General features: G+C 37.5%; 1 protein-coding gene across 4 annotated transcripts in view; it reads left to right on the top strand.

Moving 5' to 3' along the window:
- Positions 1–8,794: 8,794 nt before the first annotated feature.
- Positions 8,795–24,319, top strand: part of LOC122533941 — a 93,337-nt gene continuing 77,812 nt past the window's right edge. For 2 of the 4 annotated variants that reach the window (XM_043664123.1, XM_043664124.1), the window contains exon 1: positions 8,795–9,474. In XM_043664123.1, coding sequence (XP_043520058.1) covers positions 9,375–9,474 — 100 coding nt within the window. In that variant the 5' untranslated portion in view covers positions 8,795–9,374. The remainder of the gene's footprint in view (positions 9,475–24,319) is intronic. The other 2 variants (XM_043664121.1, XM_043664122.1) reach the window with 1 other exon arrangement.

Here is a 24,319-nt window from a genome sequence, read left to right on the forward strand (position 1 = left end):
GACAGTAAAACTGGTACAAATGGAGCATGCCACTTGTTTCTGGGTTTACTCTTCGATTTTTCGAATTTAGTATCGCGGTCGCGGTCGCGGATAGGTCGCGAGTAGGTCCCGAAACGAACGTTTATGTAGGTATTGCTCGAGCACGCACGTGCGAACGGACAACGATCACCAACGATCGTTGGTCGTCCATGTGTGATTCAATTAGCCGCCGCGATTTGTCTTTTTATTTCATCTTTATAAGTTATTTTTTGGTTTGCGATTAGAAAGACTCGAGCTTAGATGTAAATTTCAGCGGGCATTGCGCCCGAAGAAAGAAGAGGCCCGGCAAACTGCCATAGAAGAGGGCTGCAACAAATGGCTTATCATCCTCTTGATGGGAAATCTATCTAGAGCATGGAAAGTCATTCTTGTTACTACTTTGTCACTATGCTCGCTTAGTATTTGTAGTATTTTTTTTTCTTTTTTTTGGCCGATGTATTTGTCGGCCCTAGGTTGGGCGAATCGCGGTTTTTTTCATTAGTGTTGCGAATGATCAATATCGGTCGAAATAGAGTCATGAAATAATTAGAATAGTTAAAATTAGCGTTGCGAAAGAATAGACTTCGGGTGTTTATTTTAACGTTATAAATCATAGAATTTTGCTTAGTTGTTCTTAAAATATTTCATTGCTAATCACTTTTATTTCTTAAAAAGTTATATTTGAATTTGTTGTGTTTTTTCTTGTTTCAAGTTGAGTTTGCATGATTAATTTTTATTTTTGTACGCGGAAATCGTAACTTTTTATTGAATTCTTTTTTTTAAGAGCTAAAAATTTCTCGTTATTTTTGTAATTAGTGTCGCATTGAACAATCGCGTTTTTAAAGTAGTGTTGCGTTCATAAAGTGCCCATACTCTTCCACTAAAATTGTGGAAATATGTTCCTGCACCTGGATCATCAATCGTTCGTCAGCAACCATCAATATGGTTGCACTGGGATTTTTGTCATTAGTGTTGCATTTTTCAGCATCCCTTACTTATCAGAGCGTTTATTACTGAAAATACTGCTAAATGATAAATTTGTATCGGTTTTTAAAATTTGATATTGTTTGTATCTGTTTTTAAAATTTTTTATATTTTTTATTTAATACTTAATATCTTAATATTTTTAAATGAATTTATTAAATAATTTCATGTATATTTTCATCTCAGTATTCAAATCAAGTTAACATAATATTTTGAAAATTTCATTTTCTTTCGTGTTCTTTCTAATATAAATATTTTTTAAGGTATTAATCTAATAAACAAGTCTCTTACAGGATTTTGGGAAATAGCAATTTTATATATTGAAGACAATGTCTAAATGAAAAAAAATAATGATATTTTAGTCTCGTTTCTTAGAAAGATTTTTACTAAATTTTTTACTAAAATTTGAGTTTGTTTCAGGAGGTGTAGGATTACCAGGAGAAGACACATATCCTGTACAATATCCTATTCCTTTCCCTTGTATTTAAATGATATTTAGATCTTTAGATAAATAGGATACATAAAAAGATCTTTGGTTTTTTATAAAAACAGAAAGAATTTATACATTCTTTAGATTTCTGACAGCTTTTTAAAGAAATTGTTCAATAGATTTCAAATAGATGTTCTTATATAAAAAGAAACTTTTGTGACTTGTGAAGAAATCATAGATGGCCTCTAAAAAAAGTTTAAAGTTTCGATGAAATGAATTTGAAAGAATAGAGATATTATTTCAAAGGATCCATGATAGTCTTTAAATTGTTGATAGATAGATAGATCAACTTCTTCATGTTGACTATGAAGTTAAATGTATAAGTGAACTGAGATTTGTAATAGGTTTTTAGGCTTCAAATTGAATTTAGGGGCTGGGAGGCCTTAATTAGAATCTTGGCATAAAAGTAGATAAATACTTATATGTTTGTATTTATAATGCATGTGTACTATTTTACAATTAATGCATGTGTAATTAAGACTAGTATTTAAGCACTAAGAGTAATGTAGAAAGCTTGGTGTAGAGTAGAGCAGTATTAAGTAGATAATATAGTGTAATTCTTTGTGGGACACATTTCACTTTTTCAATTTTTTTATTTCAACTATATCAATTATTTTACATTTTTTGTGTCAGTGAAATTGTAAAATATTGATATATGATGACACAAAATAGCGTCTCGCATGGAGTTATACGATCAGTTTGATATCAAATTGAATTTTTATTTTCAGCTTAGCTTTTCGCGTCGGTTTTTCCTGAAATTCCTTTTGATGTCCCTGTATAACGATCAAGAAGTTGAACGTTTGTGCAAGTGGTATATCAAAAGGAGGATTTGCTTGTAAACGAATGTCTTAAATGAGTAAATTTTTATTCGTAAAAGGAGGGTGGACGGGCCGTGGATAGGGTGGGTCTCCAATCGCAGCAACCTCCACGTGGTGAGACCTGGGCAATCATATCATCATTTAGTATACAATTTCTAATTGTATTGATGGAACTCCATTTTTTTTTTTATCGAAATTTTAAGTATTGCATAGACGATGAATCATAGTACGATCATGGCCACAACGAGTCATTATATAATAAATTATGAATTGTATAGCAAATAGTATGAGCTGATTGGCTGCGATCGCGATTAGGTTTTTTAGGTGCGGTTAGTTAAAATTGACTAATTATTGATTTTAAAAGGATATACTTTGCATAATTGTTGCTCGAGTTTCGATATAATATTAGAATTTACTACTCAGTTGTTCATTCACTTTCATAGTTGATCTCAAGTACCACGGTTCTACGTGTATTTAATTTACGTTATTAGTAGTTATCAGACTTCATAGTTACATTCAATTTTAATTTTATACCAAATTAATAATTATATTATCAGGTTGAGTTTTTACGACGGATTATCTGTAGTCGAGATTTCTCTATTTGTAATCTATAAAAGCCACGAAGGAAGAAAACAACGATCGTTTCTGTAGAATGATAAATATTCGAATTTGTAGTCAACAAGCCGCTGCTGTTTTCGGTATATTCTAACGTTTAATTGCCAAGATTCACATTCCAAATTCGTCCGTAAGTTAATTAACTTTCACTGTGTCCACCGTTCTCAATTACTGCGCGTCGAACCGATTTCGTTTCACGAGTACAGCGAGTTCTGTCCATGGCTCGTTGCAAATTAAGCGAAAATCGAGGTCTTTTAGGTAAACTAGCGCCGATCCGATCAATCGAACTGGTTGGTAGAATTTCAGGAAGGGATTAGGTCACTGACCATAGGAGTTCTGCTCCGATAAAACTTTTCAAGTAAATTGACCGTATTTGGACAATATGGTTCTTCAAATAGGCGACTGAAAATTTTCACAAATTTTACAGACTTTCCAGAATATCCGAAACCAGAGTATTTGTTACGAAATTCAGAGGGAGAGGGGGTGGAACGACTCTCTCTATTTCTTAAATCATATTCACAACGACCTGAATTCGTACAAAAATTCACACAGTCTGTTGATCGGAATTTCCAGTCACCACCAACTTTCGTTCGAACAGAAAGTCGAGAATTCGTTAACAGAAAGTTAAGAGTCTGCGAGACGCCAGGAAGAATCTTCGGTTTGCCAATTACGTCGACATTTCTAGAAACTCATTTGCCTTGCCATTAGTCTCAAATGGAAGTACAATATCCAAGAATGATTAGCTTGTCTCGTATCGAAGTATAAATACGAAACGATTGCGAAACGATATTTCACGACTGAAGACCTATCAAAATTTGAGATCCATAATTCAAGGTTCTTAATCGAATCCCGATTCTTTATATTTGAAAACGATATTCAGAATACTTCCAAGTGTTTTGAAATTGATGTTTACACGTTCTTCGTTAGCTGCAGTCCTATCGCGATCACTGAATCGTAGATGTTCGTGCCTTTTTGGAAAATTTGTCGAAATTTATTAAATTTATTAAATTTAGTTGATCGATCGCACCGCCAAGGAAACATACAGGATCTACAAAGTACATGTTATGCATAAAAGTAAAACTCTAAAGTGGAATATTATTTACAAAAAGTTGTTGGCAATTGATCATTTTCCACTATTATCATTTTTTACCTGTTCTTGAAATAGAACCGTGGATAATAATAAACTGTTAGAAAAATCACACTTTGCTCATGGAAAGATTCAACGTTTAGTAGATGAGACAAGTTTCTGTCTAAATTCCATTTCTTCAGTTCAGATCGTAAGAATATAAAGTGGATTTTTCTTCGACAGGTAGTTGTAGATATCGTCGATCGTACCACATTGGCCTTTTTTTTACGCTTGTTAGATGGAACCGATGCCTTCGAATCAGAATTAGAAAGTTCGTTGTCCAGCTACTTTTTTAACTTTGTCTCCACTTTTCGAGCTATGCGGAAGAACGACGAAACGATGCGTACACAGGGTGTGAAATTCAAGGTGTTGCAGGTGAAAAGCTGCATTTGTTTACGCAGACGAGCGTGCGGTTAAGATTTGCTAAGAATATTCGTGATGCAATGGTTCGTCGATTGGGGTCGAAATATTGCGATCCCAAATAGTTTTGTTGCGTAGTAAAATATTCTAAATGTTCTATGGAACAATAAACGTGAAACACCTTAACTTAAACATAGAAAATTTTCAACAATTAGTGCAAGTTTCTCGCTGACCGAGTTTTCGTGATCTTCAATTGTCACGGTTTACATTTTTCGGTTATATATATCATCTTTTCATAGTTACGGGAGGCGACAAAATATCAAAGGCTTCAATAATAAAGCGAACATCAATTAACCTACGAATTCGATGAGAAGAACGCGTGTTACGATAAATATGAGCTAGGAAATACGCTGTCGAAAGTAAATTACATATCGCAACATTTGGAAGGCGTGATACGCCTTTACGATATACGTCAGGCTCTCTCTCCCAGTGCTCATTTTCTCCGGTTTGGCATCGTCGTTCAATTTCGCGGTCCGTGAGCGTGACCGGCTCCTCCGCGAGATGCAAAGAAACGATCGAACAGACGGAGAAGGAGAAAGAAAAATAAGAAAGAAAAAGAAAAAAGAAAAGGACGCGGAAAAGAGAAAGAAGCACGAAGGAAGGGAGTAATTTCTCCAGTGGAATCTCGGCGACGGAATTCGAGAATCGGCGGGCAAGCGAAGTGAACCGACATCGACACGAATATCTCGGTGGAGACGAGCCCGGACACCGAGACGAAGGAGAGAGAGAGAGAGAGAGAGAGAGAGAGAGAGAGAGAGAGAGAGAGAGAAGCGTTCGTTGGTGAATGTAGGTCCCTCGGGTCGCCACCTATAATGCGAACCTCCCACCTCGAGTCGAACGTACATACATACATACGTACAGCTTCTTTCAAGAATCGCGCACCGGTTCATTCAGTTCGACGCGGTCAACAGGTGGACCACCTTATCGGGAAATACGAGGCAAGGTTGGCTTTAACAGCGTTCTGGAGGCTGGATCTCGCACACGTGTACAGGACGTTTCGAAAGTGGTTTCGCCGCGATATTCGGATGTGATAGGATGGTTTCGGTGCTTCGTGGGTGGGATGCTGACGGAAAGTAGGATCCATCGAAAACTGAGAGAGATTTTATCGACCGAGTTCTCTTTTTATTCATGTTGACGTCTTTTACGACGTTGAAGTTTTTTTCTTAAAATCAAGATTCTTTATTAATATTTTAAGATTGGAGGGGGGAGGAGAGAATACAAATTGAACGATTTCATGACGTTGAAGTTCCTTTTCTTAAAGTTGAAATTCTTCATTAACACATCGGGATTCAGAGGGAAATTACATTGAATCGGACGATGAGATAACTAGAATTCTTTAGTTGATAATCATATATGCTGGTTTATTGAATTTATAGAACATGGAACAGTAATCGATCAACATGTCGTTTCAGTACGCAAGCAAATTCCTCCTGTAATAAATTGCATCTTTGAGAGTAGAGTATTTCATATATTCAATAAAATTTGAAAATCTCTATGTATAGGAGTAAAAGAATCTGCTGCAGCGTACGAAATAATTTTTCTATTTTCCCGATAAAATGTAACAAATACACGTTAGAATCTTTCATTTAAAATAAAAATTCACTTTCTCGTTGTTGAATTCTCTCGGTGAATTTTTATTTACCTATTCAGATGGAAACGTCGCGGTGAAACTTGACAAAAATTTGACACTTGAAACTTGAAGAAAGGGACAGCTCGCAGACAGATCCTCGTTTTTGCATAAATTACTTTTCTCTTTTAAACTTTTCTCTCCGTTATTTTTGAAAGTAATTCCCATCGAATACTGTACATTATGTTACGTTGAGGCAAATTGATTTGATCTTCAATCCGTCAGATTTTAGATGAGATGTTCACAGATAATCAGCACATTGTTGGATTTTTAGAATAGTTTTCTGGCGTTATTATCGACGTAAAACGAGCGTGCCATTCAAACTAGTTGTCAATCATCTTCCTGATAATTCGGCTGGCGATCTTGCGGTTTATCGCGGCGGAAAATGATCGAGAATTGGTTTTGTCACTTAGGAAAGCAGAGGTTTGACGAGTAAATTAAAACGAATGTAACAGCTGTCTCGAGTCGCTGGTACACCAGCTAGAATTATCACGTAACGGGTGGTCTTGTAATACAGCTCGAAAGTGCTGGTACTGGAAAGAGGCAAAAACGAACGAACCTCGCTTGCCGCTGGAATTAATCGAACAACTTTCTTTTGGAATATTTTCTGTCGCGCTTTGCTTTCAATCGTAAACAGTATTTTTCTTGGAAGTATATTTTTCGATTTTCAGTCTCTTAAGCTTCGTTAAAAATTGAAGGCTAGTGGAGAATTTTTAGTAGACGACCTGCCTTTAAGTCCTGTGTGCTTAATTTTTTTTTTCTATATTTTTATCAATTCCTGTATATTTCTAAATGTTGGTCGAGTGTCAGTTTCAATGTTCGCTCATTCTTTTAAAGTTACATTGTTTTTATGTTTCTCCAATTTTTAATTTATTTCCAAGTGTCTCTAATTTTCAAATTAGACTATTTCCAGTTATTTTGTGATTTTCGTATTATTTCTGTCTTCCTTCGATCCACGGAAATATCAGATCGCAAATGGACTAGAAATAGAAAATTATATAAAATATAGACTTGCGATGTATAGATGCAGTAATATACACGATTCGTATTTTACAATATCTGAGGTACATTTAGATAAATATACTTATAAAAATCTTTAGAGATAAATACACAGGTATCCACGATAAATACAAAGACGGGACGAATTTGTGTCACGAGCCAATAGTTTCCGCCATTTCTACATTTCTCCGCGTGTCAATTTGTGTACCAAACGCACACTTCTTCAATTATATACCTGCAATCCCACTATTCCCATTTTCAATGTCCACTAATTACACCTCCACCGAATCGAGAACTCCCTCGGTTCTCCCAGAAATCCCCTACTCTTTCTGCGTCTCCAAACATCTCCTTCTACCGTCGTCTTTCCACGACAAGGATACCTCGAAGAGATAGTGCGCAAGGCCGCGGTATAGTCCGCCATAAAGTTGACGCGAGGAACGTAAATACGCGCGTGCAATTAAAATAACAATAATAATCGAGCAAAAAGGAAAGAGGGCAGAGACAATTGGGACAGGCGACAAGGAAGACAATGAAAATAGGAAAGAACTTGACCGACCCATGACACAGCTGAGAGAGTTTTAGTCGAAATAAAAGTTGCAGTAGTTTCAGGGAAAGTACTTTCGAAAAGCAATTTGTTTTTTTTTTTTTTTTTTTTTGGTCGGTTTGCTTTCAAAGCGAGAGAGTGTTAAATGTCGTGTTTTACGCATGTCGTTACTAGACTGTGATTTTATATTTTTACAAAGTAGAAATTCGCCTCGTCTACTGAATATTATGACGAGTATCCAACTTTGGTTATTTCATCAAATTTTCCATAAAAACATGCATAAAAACCTGCAGTCTTGTCGTTATTTTATATTAATCCATTTGCATCGCGATTTAAAATTGTTCATGTCTGAACATAAGCATTACAATTTATCAAATCTCAATTTAAATATTTACTATTCTTTATTAAAACTAATTAATTACAATGAAATATCCTTTTTTGACAAAATCTTCACTCAACAGAAAAGTAATATTATTAAGGGAATTTTACAGGAAATATTATTAAAGTAATTTTGCCGTTTAAAATATATATTATCAAAATTAATAACTAAACTGTTCTGATAGTTTTAATTGATAGCCGATTTCCATCACCACACAATAGACTTCTGATCCTTTCATATATTAATAAATGTAAGATTCTTGATCGTCGCTCGCGAATTATTCCGCGATTTCATGATTTACCCTAAATACAGATTGTTTTATCGACATTTATTCTCAATATTGCTCGGAATTTAATTCGATTCCTTAATAGATCACAAATGTCCGGAATAATTATTTTAAATTGCAAATATTCCAAAGGGTTGCAATTATTCCGATCATTTCAAACTAGGAAGACGTTGTTACGTTCATTTTCTATAATTTCTCGTTATCTCTCTATCAATTCTTCTTTCACAAAACTCCCGCAGTGACGGACATCGTTCTTCCAAACGAAATTCTCGAAAAGTCTCGGATACAAATCATTTCATTTCATTTCGATATTACTCAGGCAATCATTTTCCAAATATTTTATTCAAAATAATCATGGCGCTGCGGTGGAGGAGAGAGGAACACGGTGTAATCGCGATCGAGAGAGTAGGGGAACAGAAGCGATAGAAGAAGGGGCCTTACCGGCTCGCCTCTGGCCTCTCTCTCGATACACCTTTCTCCGGTTCCCAACAGCCGGCGGCGGGCCTTGCTTCCCCTTCAGTCCTCACCGGGACACAGACAAAGTTACGCACCCGGAGAAAGGTCAATCGGTCGGTTGCTCCGCTCGTCGAGTACCGGAGCTCTCGTTAACCGCTCTCTCTCTCTCTCTCTCTCTCTTTCTCTCTGTCTGGTGACCAGGTGGACAAATTTTTCGTCGTCGTGTCTTCTCGTGGATAGACTGTGGACCGAAAGAAGAAACGATTCAGTCAATACATTTTCTTCTAGTTTACGTCCAATTGAAAGAAAGGATAAGAAATTTAGTTTGTCGGTTGATTCGTCGTTTCTTCTTTTCTTTTTCGTTTTCTTTTCCTTGTTTCACTTTGGCTGGTCCTCTTTGGCGTGTCCTTCGATTTTGTTCGACTCGAGGGTCGAGGGTGGCTCGATACACGGGGGAAATTCGAAGTGCGGGGAACGCGAATCGTCGACGATCTTGGTGCCGATGTAACGGGCTAACGTTCCTCGTGTACGAACCGATTTACATGAAAGTGTTCGTCTTCCATTGGTAATTTTCGTGCAGCGGAGATCCGTGCCACCGCGGGAAAGAAACAGATGGGCAAAGACATGTGGAGGCTTTGGTTCACGAAACTGCTGCCGATGCTGCTGGCGGCTGCGGTGTTACTCCTCGCCGTCGTGGAAACGCGATCTGAGGGTGAGTTTTTTCGTTTTCGTTTCGTCGTCTTCTCTAAATTTTGGAGAATTTTTTCGAAGCATCGTGGCGTGTCTTCGAAAAACCAGGAACTCGGGGGACAAAGTGATACAAGTGATAGAATCTGTTGAGCGACAGAGTTAAAAATTTCAGTTTAGCGAAATATTTTGTACCGCGCGCGAGCGAAGATTTAGAGATTTATAATTGCAGTAGAGATCTAATCTCACATTCGGTGTGGAATTGCAAATTTAAATCTCTACTTTTTTTAAAAATTTTGATTCAAGTGCGAATATTATACACGTTGTTCTCGATATTCATTGGAGGTACCTTTGGAGGTACCACCGTTTTCACCGTACATTCTAATTTCGTTTGAAAGAAGGAAAAGAGCCGCGCGATTGTCCAAGTTTCGCCTAAGTTTCACAAGGCGAGAAACGTGTGGTAGCCGCGACTCTTGTTGTTTTTGACGGGGGTTTTTCCCGGGAGTTTCGACTTGCTTGTGCAAACGGCGACATTTGCATCGTGCGAGCCACGCGCAAACGCGGCTGCAAACGCGTTAAACACTTTCTAATTCGTCGCCTCGAGAAGGGAGAAAATACTTGTCGCGGAACGTGTTGTGCAATTACGCGTTACGGTATAGGAAGGACTTTGCCGCGATTTTGGTTTCGTGATCGGCGTTTAAACGAGACGTATAGGAAGTTAGGCCGGTCGTGCGACAGCTGCTCTTCCGCGTGTTAGCTGAGATAACGCGGTTGTTGTTTCCCCATTAACAGGACATCCACTTTTACATGACTCTGCCTGTTGCTCTCACCGACGAGCGATTGTTCGTGTATCGCGTGCAACTGTTTTTCCAGCGATTAAGACGAAAACCGGGAATTAACAGCCGCTTTGCGTGAATTGTGCAACTGAGATGTTGGTTGTTGAGGAAAATGGGGGAAATTATTTAACAACGGTTCGTACGTTGGGTCAACTCAATTATTTGGTTCTAATAATTTTAATATCTATATATTCTAATATACGAAATATTCATTCGAATATTTTTTGCTAATCTTGATACTAAATTGAATGTTGATTGTCATTGAATTTCCTCATTGGAAATGTAATGAATGTAATATAAATTGATACGGTTTCCTTCGATAAACTTGAAGTCGGTTGCTTTGCGATGAAAACGGCAACTTGTCGCGCATTTTGATGAATTCAATAAAATTTTAGAGAAATTTTGAAACGCGGCATGAGAAAGTGCGTAAAGTATAATATTTCGTTCTGAACAATTTTCTTTCAACCACATGTTCAAAAACATGAATTTACACAAAAGTCTGCAGTTTATCGATCGATTTATTTGCACGGAGACGAATGAATATAAAATATTTATACATAGGGGAAACTACGAGCATATTTGAAATGGAAACAACCAGAACACGTTTAAAAATAACAAAGTATTCGGAAATGTGGAAAATTTTGCGCAAAAGTCGTTAAATATATTCGTGAGTGTTTGATAGAGATTGGTACAGCGACAACAGGCGGATTCGGCTATAGAAATTAGCGAATGAAATTAGTAATTTTGAGGAACACACGTTGCATAAGTTCAATGGAATTAACGTTAGCAGCCGAGGAATACATTAAAGAGATAATACTGTGACTCGGAGGTGTTGCAAACCGCGTAACGGTGTACGCGACGTAACAATACGTCGCGCAAATTCTTGTGACCCAAATGATCCGGGAAAATAAGTAGGAACACGGCAAAGTAACGATAGTTGGACAAAATGTTTGTTCGTTTCGCGTTGTCGCGTGACAAAGTGTAAAAGTCGAAATGAATTTCTTTCGAACGTAGAGTGAGTTAAGTATCTTTTCAAACGATCAGAAATTCTCTCGCCAAACATTATAATTACGAAGTGGGAATATTTTGAGATATTGCGAGAATTCTTTGAAGTATTCATTTGAAAAAAATTGTAAATTTAAATCGTGATAATATAATATACACGCGAGGTAGGCTACTGATGATGTTTAATCGACGAAACGAACCTTTAATTAATAGCTTTCGATTTTTAAATTATGTTAAAAAAGAATTTCACTTAATTTGGCTTCATTCAACTTGTAACCCCTTTTGAAAGAAAAGTTACAATTATATTAAATAGAAATTTATAATTAAATTTATATTAAATAGAAATTTATATTTAGAAAATTAAATAGAAATAATATATATAAAAATCAGTGGGAAACAAAATATTGGTCCTATTAATTATTAAAGAATTTTACGTACGGTAGAAGTCAGTTTCGCGTGATACAAACATTCACAATATATTTCTTTGTTCTGTCTTCAAAAGTCACTTCGAAGTTACGCACTTCGATTTCCGCGCACGTGAAACGAAGCAGAAAGAACCTTCGAAAATGTTCCCACTCGATCGAAGAAACAGACAAGCGTGCCAGTTGCATTAATTAGTCCCTGTCGTATCAAAGACACGCGGGATCAGCTATCGACGAATGGTGCCCGATGAATAATTGTTCCACTCAATTGTGAAAACAGAACGAAACCGATCTTGGCGAGGCCTCGAGTATTAAAAACTACTCGAGAGAAATTAGGACCTGCGAACTGCACCAGAGAGAACCATTAGAAAATAATGCCGATAGTTTGTGTGTTACGAACGTGTGGTATAACGGTTCGAGGCGGCTTATGGTGCACGGTGGCGCGCGTTCTACTCCGGTATCCGCTTGTTCGATTCCTTGATCGGATATACAGGCTCGACGATCGTGCACGACGCGCGTCCCGTCCGCGGCACGCTACCATTCGTCATCGATCAGTATGTCTACGAGCCCGGCGTGTAGATTGTCGGATAACGTCGTTAAAGATTCTTATCGGATGTTGATCGGAACGAACCTGCAGAAACGCGCTTAATTGTGTAATTAAAGTGCAGGTCTACGAATTTAAAATGCAGAGAAGTACTTTTTTTCTGATTTAAAACGGAAATTAAGAGAGAGTAATGTGGAAACGAGGAAAAAGGAAGTAACTGAATTTTTATAATTTTTTTATAAGCGAAAGACTAGTCAAATTTAGTCAAATTCTTCACTGTGTGATATTTAACTTCGTTGATGCTACGGTACTAATGACTCTTAGCGAAAAGAAAATAAAAATAAAAAAAACAGAAATTGTGATAGTTTCAGAGATTGGCTTCTGAGTGTTGCACGTTTTGTAAGCAACGAAAGATTAAAAATTATAAACAGCAACGACACGAGAGAGAATTCCTCGAAAAATTTCTCAAATTCCTCTGTATACCAATCGTACAACTTTCACGTCTCGGAATTACCATTAGCCGCGGATCAACCACATGTTATCGACACGTTCTCTCTCTCTCGTTGTACAGATGTTGATGTAAACAGTTCGAGCGTAACGGGTTTCCAAAAATTTAACTGGTTTCTTAACGGGACGCTCACGAATCTCACGAACGGTTTTCCCCGAGGAAAAAGTCCCTTCTCTAAAAGAGAAGAGAGTACCGACGAGGGAACAGGCTACTTTGCCCGCTCGTTTATTAAATATGCATGTAATCAGTTGCCAGCACGAGCCGGCTCGCGTAATTCCTCGATTAATCGCCGTGCGGAATAGCGAACGATGACTCGACGTTCACCTCGAGTAAAACGAACCAGCTGGTAAAATCAGAGAAACAAACTGCAGGAACCGTGTTGCTCGCCGCTAACACAAGCCTAATTGAATGTCTTGGAAACGAGCTGGTGCGAATTAGTCCTTCCGTCTCGGCTACGTACATATCTTCCGTTCGTATCTCGCCCGCGGTGAAACCAACAAGGGAATGAAACTCTTCTGCAGAGTTCGTGTGCAGCGAGTTTCAATCGAGAGTTATCGATATATTTTACGCGTGATGTATTCTGTCGTAGATTTTACGCACAGCGGAGCTACAAGTAGCATCGATACATGTTCTTATTTTCCAGTTTATTTCGGGTTCTATATTCCATTGAAATTCAAATTTTTTTTTTTTTTTACATCAAAATATATTTAGCGTATACAATAGATCTAATGGTGTGCAGATATTTTTTTGTAACCACTGTGTATGAGTAATAGACAGAGATGATATTTGGAAATTGTTTGAGGTTGATTAATCCCTTGCCTCGTGATTTTCTTCTCAGTCTTCAGCGAGAAGCATTATTTATTGCAACGTCGTTATGCATTCATTAATCTTCAGCACAAATTGAAAATTCCACAGGACTACGAGTTTGCTTTTTCTTTCGAATCGAAACCGTAATTTCTACACCACGAGTGTAACTCGATGTTACAGATCAAAGGGTTAAGATCGACGACTTGCAGGATATACTGTACATTTTATGTTAAAAGATATAATCTGTTCAGTCAGACGATTGAAATTAATGTAACTCTTCTTTAAAAGACCTTCTCAAAGTGTGTCTGTGAAAATGGGAAATTTATGAAACGTAAAATTTGTGATTTCAAGAATCGGTTGCGTGACTTGTTTCAAAGTCGCGTAAAATTGTCGTTTCAGACTTGGAAGATCAAAATAGATACATAAATAGATCGACCTCGCCAGTGACTTCGGTTCTTTCCAACAATAAATCTTCAATATCGAAAACGAGCGTTCGATGTTGATCCTCGAAGATTTGTTAAAACTTCTTCGTCACTTTAGAACAGCTTGCAGACTTGCAGAGGATCACTTGCTAAAGCAGATAAAAATTCATATTTATAATATCACTTTGTCTAGTAATCTCCGTGATCGCCGCGATTTTTCCCAAAATTCGAGAATCTCGATTCAAAATTGTCCAAATGCGAAATCGTTTGCACAATCGACCACGACGAAAATAATTATGAATTTATAAATTTGACGAGTTTGGAATTACAAAGATGAAATGTACCTCAACTTGCGTGAATAGGAAATAGTCTATCTCTGCGGAGAATAGAAAAAATAGGCGCGTAATGGAAGAGAAACTGTGCCGGCGATAAGATGGCGGTTGGCGCGGCTAAAGTTCCTGCTTTGACACGCGGGATCCTTTTACACGCGCGAGTCCCGACAGGATCGTATATTAGAGGACGGAGGAGCCGCGGACGGACGACTCTTTCACCGCGAAGACGAACGAGCCAGCGGGAATCGTGGCTCGTTAGCAGAGATCTTCGTCTCGAGCTCGACGATCTCTCCTGTTTTGCAGCAGTGAATGGAACACGGAGGTAACGTCCGCAAGGCCAACCGGCACCGATAAAAATGCCACGAATAATGCAACCAACCGCCTCCTGTTCCGCGCGTGAACCTCATTTTCTATCGCGATTCTGCTCGTGGTGCAACCGTTCCAACGACTTTGATTTCACTGAAGAATTTTGACTTGCGTTGATAGGTTATGCTCGTTCGTATCACGAAGCGGGATGTTTCATGATTAATATTCGTCAAAAGCGAGGGCTAGGACTAGGACTTTCGTCTTTTGTCTTTCATACATGGCACATTGGTACTTCTCATTGATCAGAATATTTTGATCGGGGCAAATTACGGATGGATAATTTCATATACACATTAGTTTTTATTGCATATACACAAATGTATACTCAATTGACAATTGATAAATTTCCGACTTTAATTTTATTTTTTAAGACTTTTGCACGTAGAATCATCTGCTCTTCGATTCTATCGTGTGAGTTACGCGATACCATGTGTGTGTGTGTGTGTTGAGGCCTATTGCGTTGGCAACTGATTGCGGACCATAACGAGTGACCAGACCGTATACAATAATTCGCCGCTTTCTTTTTGAACTCGTCAGTATGATATCACTGATAGATGGATAGAAATTATTGAGAAGTAACAAATTTACTATTTGTTTTGCCTGAGTTATACTTAAATATACTTAAAACTGAGAAAATATCGCAATTTTGGGATAAAAAAGTTCTCGATGTGCGTGCAAGAGGAGTTAAGGCTCGATACAAATTGATTAACACTTTGTGGTCCGTGGTTTGCGCCGAGTCGTTTCGCTCATTTGTTTCAGCGTATCGATATACACAATACGCACTTGGCCACGCGTATTTTGTTCGAGCTAAAGCACCATTTTTAAATTTTTAAAAATACTTCTATCATACGCACGATTTCTAAAGTCTAAAAAAATAAAAAAAAAAAAAATTGTTAGATGCGAGAGACTGTGAGAAATCCAATTGTCGGCGGAAACGATATTCAGGGTTAATTAAAATCGTCGAACGCCTTGTTTTTTATCGATCATGGGAAAGCCTGGTGTTCTTCAGTCGGAATGAATCAGGGGGAAAGCTCTTGATTGATGAAGTATACTACACTATTGTGAGTGGAAATCTCGGTCGCCGGCGGTAAGAAAAGTGAGTTTTAGCCTACCTTTTCCGATCGTTCGGTCGATTTCGATCATTGGAAAATCCTCTGGAAAGTTAACCAACCGAGGAAACATTTTACTCGCGATGGATGTAGAAAACGTGTCCTTCTTTGAGAATAAGGTGCAATTAATTATGTAGGAGATGTCGTAGAAATCTTTAGAGAAAGCAAATTTGTCAATGCGTTTGGTCGATTGATTGGTTTACGATTTCTTTTCTTTTGTTTTCTTTTTATTGAAGCTGATTAAGGCAAGATGATACCGTATGTTATTGCAAAGTATTATTAATACTTTTGGTGACGTATGTATATTTCATTTACGATTTCGAATGCAATAACAAGTAGATAAATTTTATAACACACTTTTCGAAGCGTATGCAATGTTAACGTTAAACTATGTCTTTTATATCGAAGAAAGTATTGAATGCAATCGAATTACATTCTTATCCTGCGTATTTTACAAAATTCATAGTTCAATTCAAAAGTTCTCGAATATCGAGTGTTCAAACATCTCTCATCAGTTCTCGGTTCTTGTAGTCTCTAAAGCATCAAAAGAATCTCTGCCACGGTATAGGAGACCGATTCTCAAACAGACAAAGCCTATCGTTAACTTCACCGAATCAATCCAGTCCCCTCGCGAAAAGGATGGACACGATGAAAAAGAGAAGCGAAACGAACCGAAAGAAAAAAAGTCATTTGCATCGAGAGAAAGAGAGGGACAATCAGAAACGGGAGGCTCACCGTTGCAACAGTATTTAAACGCTTTTCCCTCGCCTTTGTCCGCTCGGTTTGGCACGAGAACTTTCTCCGTTCGAAAGGGGGAAAAAGCGAACGAGAAATGCCTCTTCTGTCCATTTTGCACAATTGTCCGGCCATCTAAGGGAATTGTGTCCTTTTTCGAGGAGCATTTCATTTGTCTCGGCAAATATGTTCTGCTTACGCAAAACTTGAACGTTACGTTACCTCTGCGTTTCTGTCCGTCCCTTTTCAGCTTCTCCCCGTGGGTGCGGGAGCATCCGGTTAATATTAATTAAATTTATTAAAAAAAAAAAAACTAGATATTAATAAATACGACAAACATTTAATTTCTAAATATATATTTATTTTTTTTACTTTACAAATATATATATATATTTAGATCATTTACTTTCGAGATAATTAAAATGATTAAAATAAGTTAATTAACCCCGATACAAAAGGTACAAAATAAATTTTATTTATCTATTTTTTAAAAAATTCATTTTCACTATTTTAAACTATTAATAATATTATTAATTATTATTAATTTTATATTATTAATATATTTTATAATATTTTATATTATTAATATATATTATTAATTTTAAATTATTACTAAAATGCGTGCAAGTGGATGGTACCTCTCTCATCCAGCAACAAAATTCCTTACAAGTCAGCAAACGTCTTCGATCCCGTGAGAGGCGAATGATACCGGCAAGGTTGACGCTCTAATTGCGCCCAGCCTGCCAACTCTCGAAGTACGCATGAGCGAGCAAAGGCTCCAAAATTTGAAACATTAGTATTTCTTTCAGCGAGTTAGTAAACACGATCTTCTTTGGAGACTACTAGCTTTAGGAGATTTTCTTGATAACTTGTCGAGGTTGTTGGGTGTTCTTTTGTCGGGGTTCTTACGAAATCCGCGTTGAAATTTCAAAGGTTTTAGCTCCCTTCCGCAAAAAGTTCACGATATCCGTTTCTAGAACGAATCGATCGTAGAATCACGAGATTAAAAGTTCAGCTTGTTCCTGCAAGTTCATTGCTTGTTATCTCGGGCTTTTCGTACGATTTTTACTTCACCATTCGAGGAAACGAAATGTCAAATTCTTTGTCAACGTTGCACGCAAAGTTCGATTGGCCAAGAGTCAGTGGAGCGACATTTTCGTGGCATTTGCGTCACAGCTCTGAATTGCCTACGTAAGAGGACACGATCGACAAAAATATACCATCGAGCAACAAGATGTATAATAATAATATCCTGTGATAATGCAATTAAACAAGAGCTTAGCTCCAGTGTATTAACCAGAATAAGAATATTTTATTGTATATTCAAAGTAAAATCGTACAATATAATATCACAAGACAAAAATTTCATTTGAAATTTCGATTGATTGGAAGTCAAGAGAGTTGAGTTGATCGAAATGAAACCTACATACGTAGTCCTGTTTTCTCTGAATGATCGCTACGACGCGTGAGCTCTCGACTTAATTTCAATAGAATTGAACATTTTCATCGTAGAAACGTCGAGATTTGTTAATTCAAGTCTCCTAGCGTTTTAACGCGTTTGTCGTAGAAAAATCGAGATCGATCGGTTCGAGTCTTCTGTTAGAAACGTGGAATGAAAGGACAGCAAGTGCATTGGAAGGCCATCCTTCGGAGCACGACGAGAGAGAGAATTAAAATGCGAGCGGGTTGAATATATACATAGCCAGGTCGGAATAACAGTAAGACAGATTTCAGACTTGACCAAGGACGGGAATTCGAAAGGGACGCGTCGTGTCACGGCCATCGCGAATCGACGTCCTTTGCGCCGATGACGTTAACCACTTGCGCTGGCAATTGACTGCGGACCATAACGAGTGACCAAATCGTATAGAACAATTCGTCGCTTTCTTTTTAATCACGTCGGTATGATATCGCTGGACAGAAATTATTGGGAAGTAATAAATTTATTATTTATTTTGCTTGGGTTATACTTAAATATACTTAAAACTGAGGAAATATTGCAATTTTTGGACAAAAAGTTCTCGACGTGTGTGGCACGTCATTCTTGCTGGTTTCTCAGCCGTGATAACCTCGACGATGGTTTTTTTGCCCGATTGTTACGAGTCGAGTTGCATCGAAAGTGAATTTCTCTGTTCTTCTGTTTTTTTTTTTTTAATTTTTATTTCTATTTTTATCCTTTGTTCAGATTCATTCGGCAAGTTCATCCATCCGTAGAACGTAGAGAAAATTTTGCAAGAGGACTTCGTTCTTCTTAAGGTCGACGCCTCGTTTCTCTTCACCGCGAGATTTTATAGTGCATTGAGCAGGCATTGTGCTTTTGCTAGCTGAGTTAATGTCTCGAGTGCATGGAAGAAAAAAAAATGTGCCACGAGAGGACACGAAAGTGGACACGTGGATATCACTCTCCCAGCGTCTGAACGCTGCGGGCGATGAAAGTTTGCATTCCCTCGTATCGAGTCCCCGGACCAGGTCCTAATTTCACGAACGTGAACTCATCCGTAGGCTTGGCCCAAGAAAAACACGTTTCTGGCCGCTTCCTCTTTCTCCTTTCCTCTATTACTTCTCCCACTCATGTGTTTCGGTTTGACGACCTACTTGGTATTTCAAGTCAGAATGAAATCTATTCGATATCTCATCATCGGAAACACCGTTAGTTTTCGTTAGTTTCGTCGGTTATTTAAACAATTTTTTTTTAATTATTATTTCTGAATTGGAGAAAATTTTTCTTTCATTATCTTTCAACTTTTTTTAATCGTTACTTTCGTCGATCTACGAATTTCTCTTCCGTGAAGAGCATCAAAGCAGTCGCACGACGAAATGGCGTTACGATATGAAATTCTTGTCTCGAGGACAAATGGAGAGGCGGTCGATGCTAACGGACTGTCGATGACGTGTGTTGCATATTTCCTAGCTAAACAAAGGCATCGGGCGGTAATAACAGGGCCGTGTGCCGCACGCTCGATCCAGATTGGTTTTCGCCTGATCAGTGACCCAGATTTTTGTATAATCTTATGCAACCGTGTTAAACAAAAGGCTCTGCTAACGGGTCGTTACGTGACATCACTCGGCAAAGCTCGCCGTTTCCTCGTCTCTGAACGAGGTGACATGAGAGTGGAACGCTTCTTGTCTGGGACACAGGAATTCAAGTTCACGGTGTCTGACGAAAATTAAGGACAGCACGCTGGAAAAATGAGCCTCTCTTGCCACGGCAAAATTTTGCAGCGGGTTGCCCGTGAATTGACTCTTTTAATTTTTTTTTTGCGTTTTCGAACTTGGAAGACAGTCAGTTTCTGCTTTGTCCTTTATTCCAATTGTTGTTGCGTTGTTATTTATTCTATTTGTGGATCGAAAGATGCAAATTTAATTACACGATGCATCGCGAAGTGAAGGTATTTTTTCCGTTATTTTTTGGTTATAAATTTCGTTACGAATACACTCTTGTCATCTTTTTTCTCTTGCAAAAATTTCATTTCATTCTGTTTTTCATTTCACTTTATGTTGCTTCACTCCTCCAATAGTCTTTCTTTCCAAACGTTGATTCCTTCGAGTCAACAATTGAATCCTTGTTTCCTCTCTGCGTGACAGGAAATTTCGATCAGATATACGTAGGTATAACGTCGAGCTTCCATTTGTTCATGGATGATTAATAATTTACGACGACGGGCAGAATGTTGTGACACGGAACATGACTAGCGCAGCATAAATTTCGTAATTCTCTTTATGTGTCGCAACCTCAATAATCGGTTGTGATTTGACTCGGTTTTACGGACCCCTGTCACAGAACTAGTTTGCGTAAAGAAAAAAAAAAAAAATCCCCTGTAAGCCAGAAACCTATTTACGTGTTTCGCGTGTGTCGGCCTCGAACATCGACTGCTCGCAACGAATTTTGATTTTCAAGTAGCTGTTCGCCAGTTACGAGGCGTCTGCCTATTTCGTTTGCATAGAATTCGAAACTTAGGAATGTTCGGTTGACTTTTAACGAGACTTCAGAAATTTCGACCTGAAAAAAGATATCGAAATCTCGACTGGGCGACGATAGTATAATTTCTAAAATAGAAATGGACACTTTACTCACCTAGTAAGTGACAGCAGACACCTTGAAATTTCCGTATTTGTACATTTCGGGTACACACGCGCGAATGTATAAATGTGTATAAATTTCCATAACTCTTCGAGGCAATTTAAACGTGTTTAAGTTAGAAATTCGATTCCCTCGGAAACTTGTATTCTACTTTCGATTTATTTTCACAGGCAGAATTGCACAGGGTGGGCCAAAAGTTTCTTCCCGTCTCTTTTCCTCTTTTTTTTTAAATAAAACATCAAAATACGAGGAAAAACTAAGTTTATTAATTTTAAATTAAATTTAAGTCGAAATGTTGAAACAATGTTAAAAAAAAATTACTCGTTTATTTTAGTAGGAAGTAATGTTGGATCATACTCGCGTTAAACGTACTGCAGAAAGGTAATGGAACAACGTCAGATTCCAAATTAGCTCTTTCTTTTACGGAAGCTGATCGAATGTTTGCACAACACGGTCGAAGAAAGCTGCGAACGAAATGATCGAGGGGAAGAAACGGGAAAACTGGTGGACTGGATGGTTCTCGAACGCTGGCTCGATTGCCTCGAGATGATCTTTTTGATGAAAAAAACAGCGATGGTTGATCGGTTTCCGAGGGACACTCTCTCTTTCGAAAGACGTGAAAATTATCAAAAAAGCACGAAGCTAGAAAGAGATAACGCTGAGTGGAATTCTTTCCTCGTCTCCTCGACGGAGAAAGTAAACCGCGTAAGAAAAGAAATCCAGAAGCGGTTCGCAGGAATCTCGTGACGCAGGAATTCTCTATAATTCAATTTCACAACCAAGTTGGTTAGATAATAACGAGCCAACTCGGATATAATCGCGCGTGTGCACGCGGAGTCAGGAAAAAATTCGGTGACAATCGGCCGATTTTACGGTTTTAGCCCCTGTCGGGCTAAATTGATCAACTTCCTCGTGAGGAATTTTTTTCATTTTGTGAAATCTGCACCAGACGAAGTTTGACGTTTTTCTAGTCTCCGATAGATAGAGCAGTTTCTGAAAATTTGTTTTCGGTTTATTTGCTAACTACTTTGGTAAATAATAATTCATTGGCCGATTTTCGCGACAATACTCTGCATGCCATTATTTAGTATCGGGCAGTGATAAATGAATTATAAAATAAGGAAAAATCGATCGACGTCGTACTTCAGCCTCTGAGAGATCAAACTGATCTACTTTCCATAGTTTTCTTAATAATAATAATTTAATATGATGATAATGATAATGTAATAATATAATATAGAATCCAAATTAAATCGGATGAATTGAATTTGGTACGATTAAAAATTTCCACGTCATTTGCTTCGTCGAGTCTTATCTTGTGTTTAACTTAAAAAAAAAAAAAAACAGGAATTTGATTTCTGTAGTTCTAAATTTATCCATGATCGAGTCGCGTTCTGCGTATGGCAACGAAGGAAACAGGGTTCCATGCGAACCATGGCTTAATAAGCCACGTGAAACTCGACAAAGAACACTATTGCAAGTGTCTCTAAAATGAAAGTTCAAACATAACGTAGAATTTGTCCGAATACGCAAAGTATAAAAAATTTTTACAGTTATCAAAATTTTAGTAAAAGTAGAAAGAAACGTAACGATACTTGCTCATTTGATTGTTGGCGAATTCTTCGAAAAAAGTCCAGTAATCCAGAGACCAGTTTTTTGAAATTTTTAAGGTACTAGTTATTACTATGGTGTCTAGTCTTCTCGAATGGAGAAACTGGATGGGACCAAGTCGTCGTAAAGTGGACACTGAACGAGACTCTGTCACGGATTTTTCCTTTCTTGTCACATACTGAATATTTAATACTGAATATTCAACTTGGTCTTCGCTTCGAGTTAAGTTTCTTATTGTTAGTGATATTTTTAGATAGCTGATTATTTCCATGTCATTTCAAACTATATTTTAAAACTGTCTTTTCTTATTTAAGAAAATCTTTTTGTTTAATATTTTCGTCATTTTTTGAGACTTGTCTTCGTTGCAGTTTTCTTTTTATCTTTAAATTTTTTGGCTGTCCATCCTTTTGTGCGATACACTGTTGACCTCATGCTCTTACTGATTCAAATATAATAAAAATTCACAACTTCAATTCGGTTCAGTCAAAGCGATTCTCAAAATTAACCCTGTTAAATAATTTCTAGTATACAACGCGTCAACAAAATAGCAATGACTTATTTATAAAAATTAGTCAATTAGTCAACTAGTCAATTGTTAGTTTTTCCTAGTTTCGAATATATTTTCTTATAACTTTATAGTTGGCATGATAGACATTATTCTATTTTCTATACATTTTGTGCACTCCATACAATTTTAGTCTTCAAATCTCCCATAAATAACGAAGATCGGCAGCTCATTAATCACTGTCAACGACCAAAGTCTCATTCAATTAGCTACTGAAGTAGGTGGTTAATTGACAATCTCTTCGCCTTCAAACGAGTCACACATATTGCTGTACGTTAATTTTTTGCAATCAACGGAACCGAACGTTCCACTCGATCGATACTCAACCTCGAGCGAATTTTCCAAAGAACCCGATAATATTCCCCACGAAGGATATCCTCTGGCCTCGATATCCTGCTGGCGTATTCTACGAGCCTAGAGATCCGCTTCCTGTGGCTATCGTTGTGGTCCACCATCTGTCGATACCTGTCATCTTCCTGTTCACTCTGGCCAAGCAACAAATAATCGAGCGCGATCCATGCATCATCGATAGACTTGGCAAGGCTGTGGCTAAGAGGAAGAGGAACGCGTCATCCTTGGACAGATTACTGCTTTCGAGAGCCATCCTGAGTGGAACGATCAGCGAGATCTCGCGCGCATCCGCGTGTGCGTAATACCGTTGCTCGTGGTCTCTCTGTTGTTTCAACTGCTCGTTGACGGACAATGGAACCCGATAGGATGACGTCCTTCGTCCTAGGATGTCGACACTGTCATTTTACCGTTTTAACGAGTCCTTCGTTGTCCTTTTGTCGTCTTTCTTCTTCCGCCTCCGCTTTCCTGTTGACTGCCACCAGTTATCCTCCAGAAGCGAGGAGAGTGAAAATCTTTGGCATTGACGATAATGTTTTCTTCCTTCGCTTCATCTCGAGTTACGTCGTTTGATGGTGATCAGTGAAGTTCATTATCGTACAATGTAACATTGGTGTCTAATTGGTGACGTCGGTTGTGAGTTAGGCGAAAGGAATTTTATTGGCGCGACAATCATACTTTTCCCCGGTTTAATTTTCTAGTTTATCTGTTTGAAATTTTTTTATATTTAAAAATGTTATTATCAGTTATTTCTTAATAAAAATAAAATTCGAGTTTCAAAATTTTAATATTTAAAAACGTTATTATTAATTATTTCTTAATAAAAATGAAACGTCGGTTGTGAATTAGGCGAAAGGAATTTTATTGGCGCGACAATCATACTTTTCCCCGTTTTAATTTTCTAGTTTATCTGTTTCAAACTTTTTTATATTTAAAAATGTTATTATCAGTTATTTTTTAATAAAAATAAAATTCGAGTTTCAAAATTTTAATATTTAAAAATGTTATTATTAATTATTTCTTAATAAAAATGAAACGTCGGTTGTGAGTTAGGCGAAAGGAATTTCATTGGCGCGACAATCATACTTTTCCCCGGTTTAATTTTCTAGTTTATCTGTTTGAAATTTTTTTATATTTAAAAATGTTATTATCAGTTATTTCTTAATAAAAATAAAATTC

Source organism: Frieseomelitta varia, unplaced genomic scaffold (genome assembly GCF_011392965.1).
Source record: "Frieseomelitta varia isolate USP_RPSP 00005682 unplaced genomic scaffold, Fvar_1.2 scaffold_562, whole genome shotgun sequence".
NCBI lineage: Eukaryota > Metazoa > Arthropoda > Insecta > Hymenoptera > Apidae > Frieseomelitta > Frieseomelitta varia.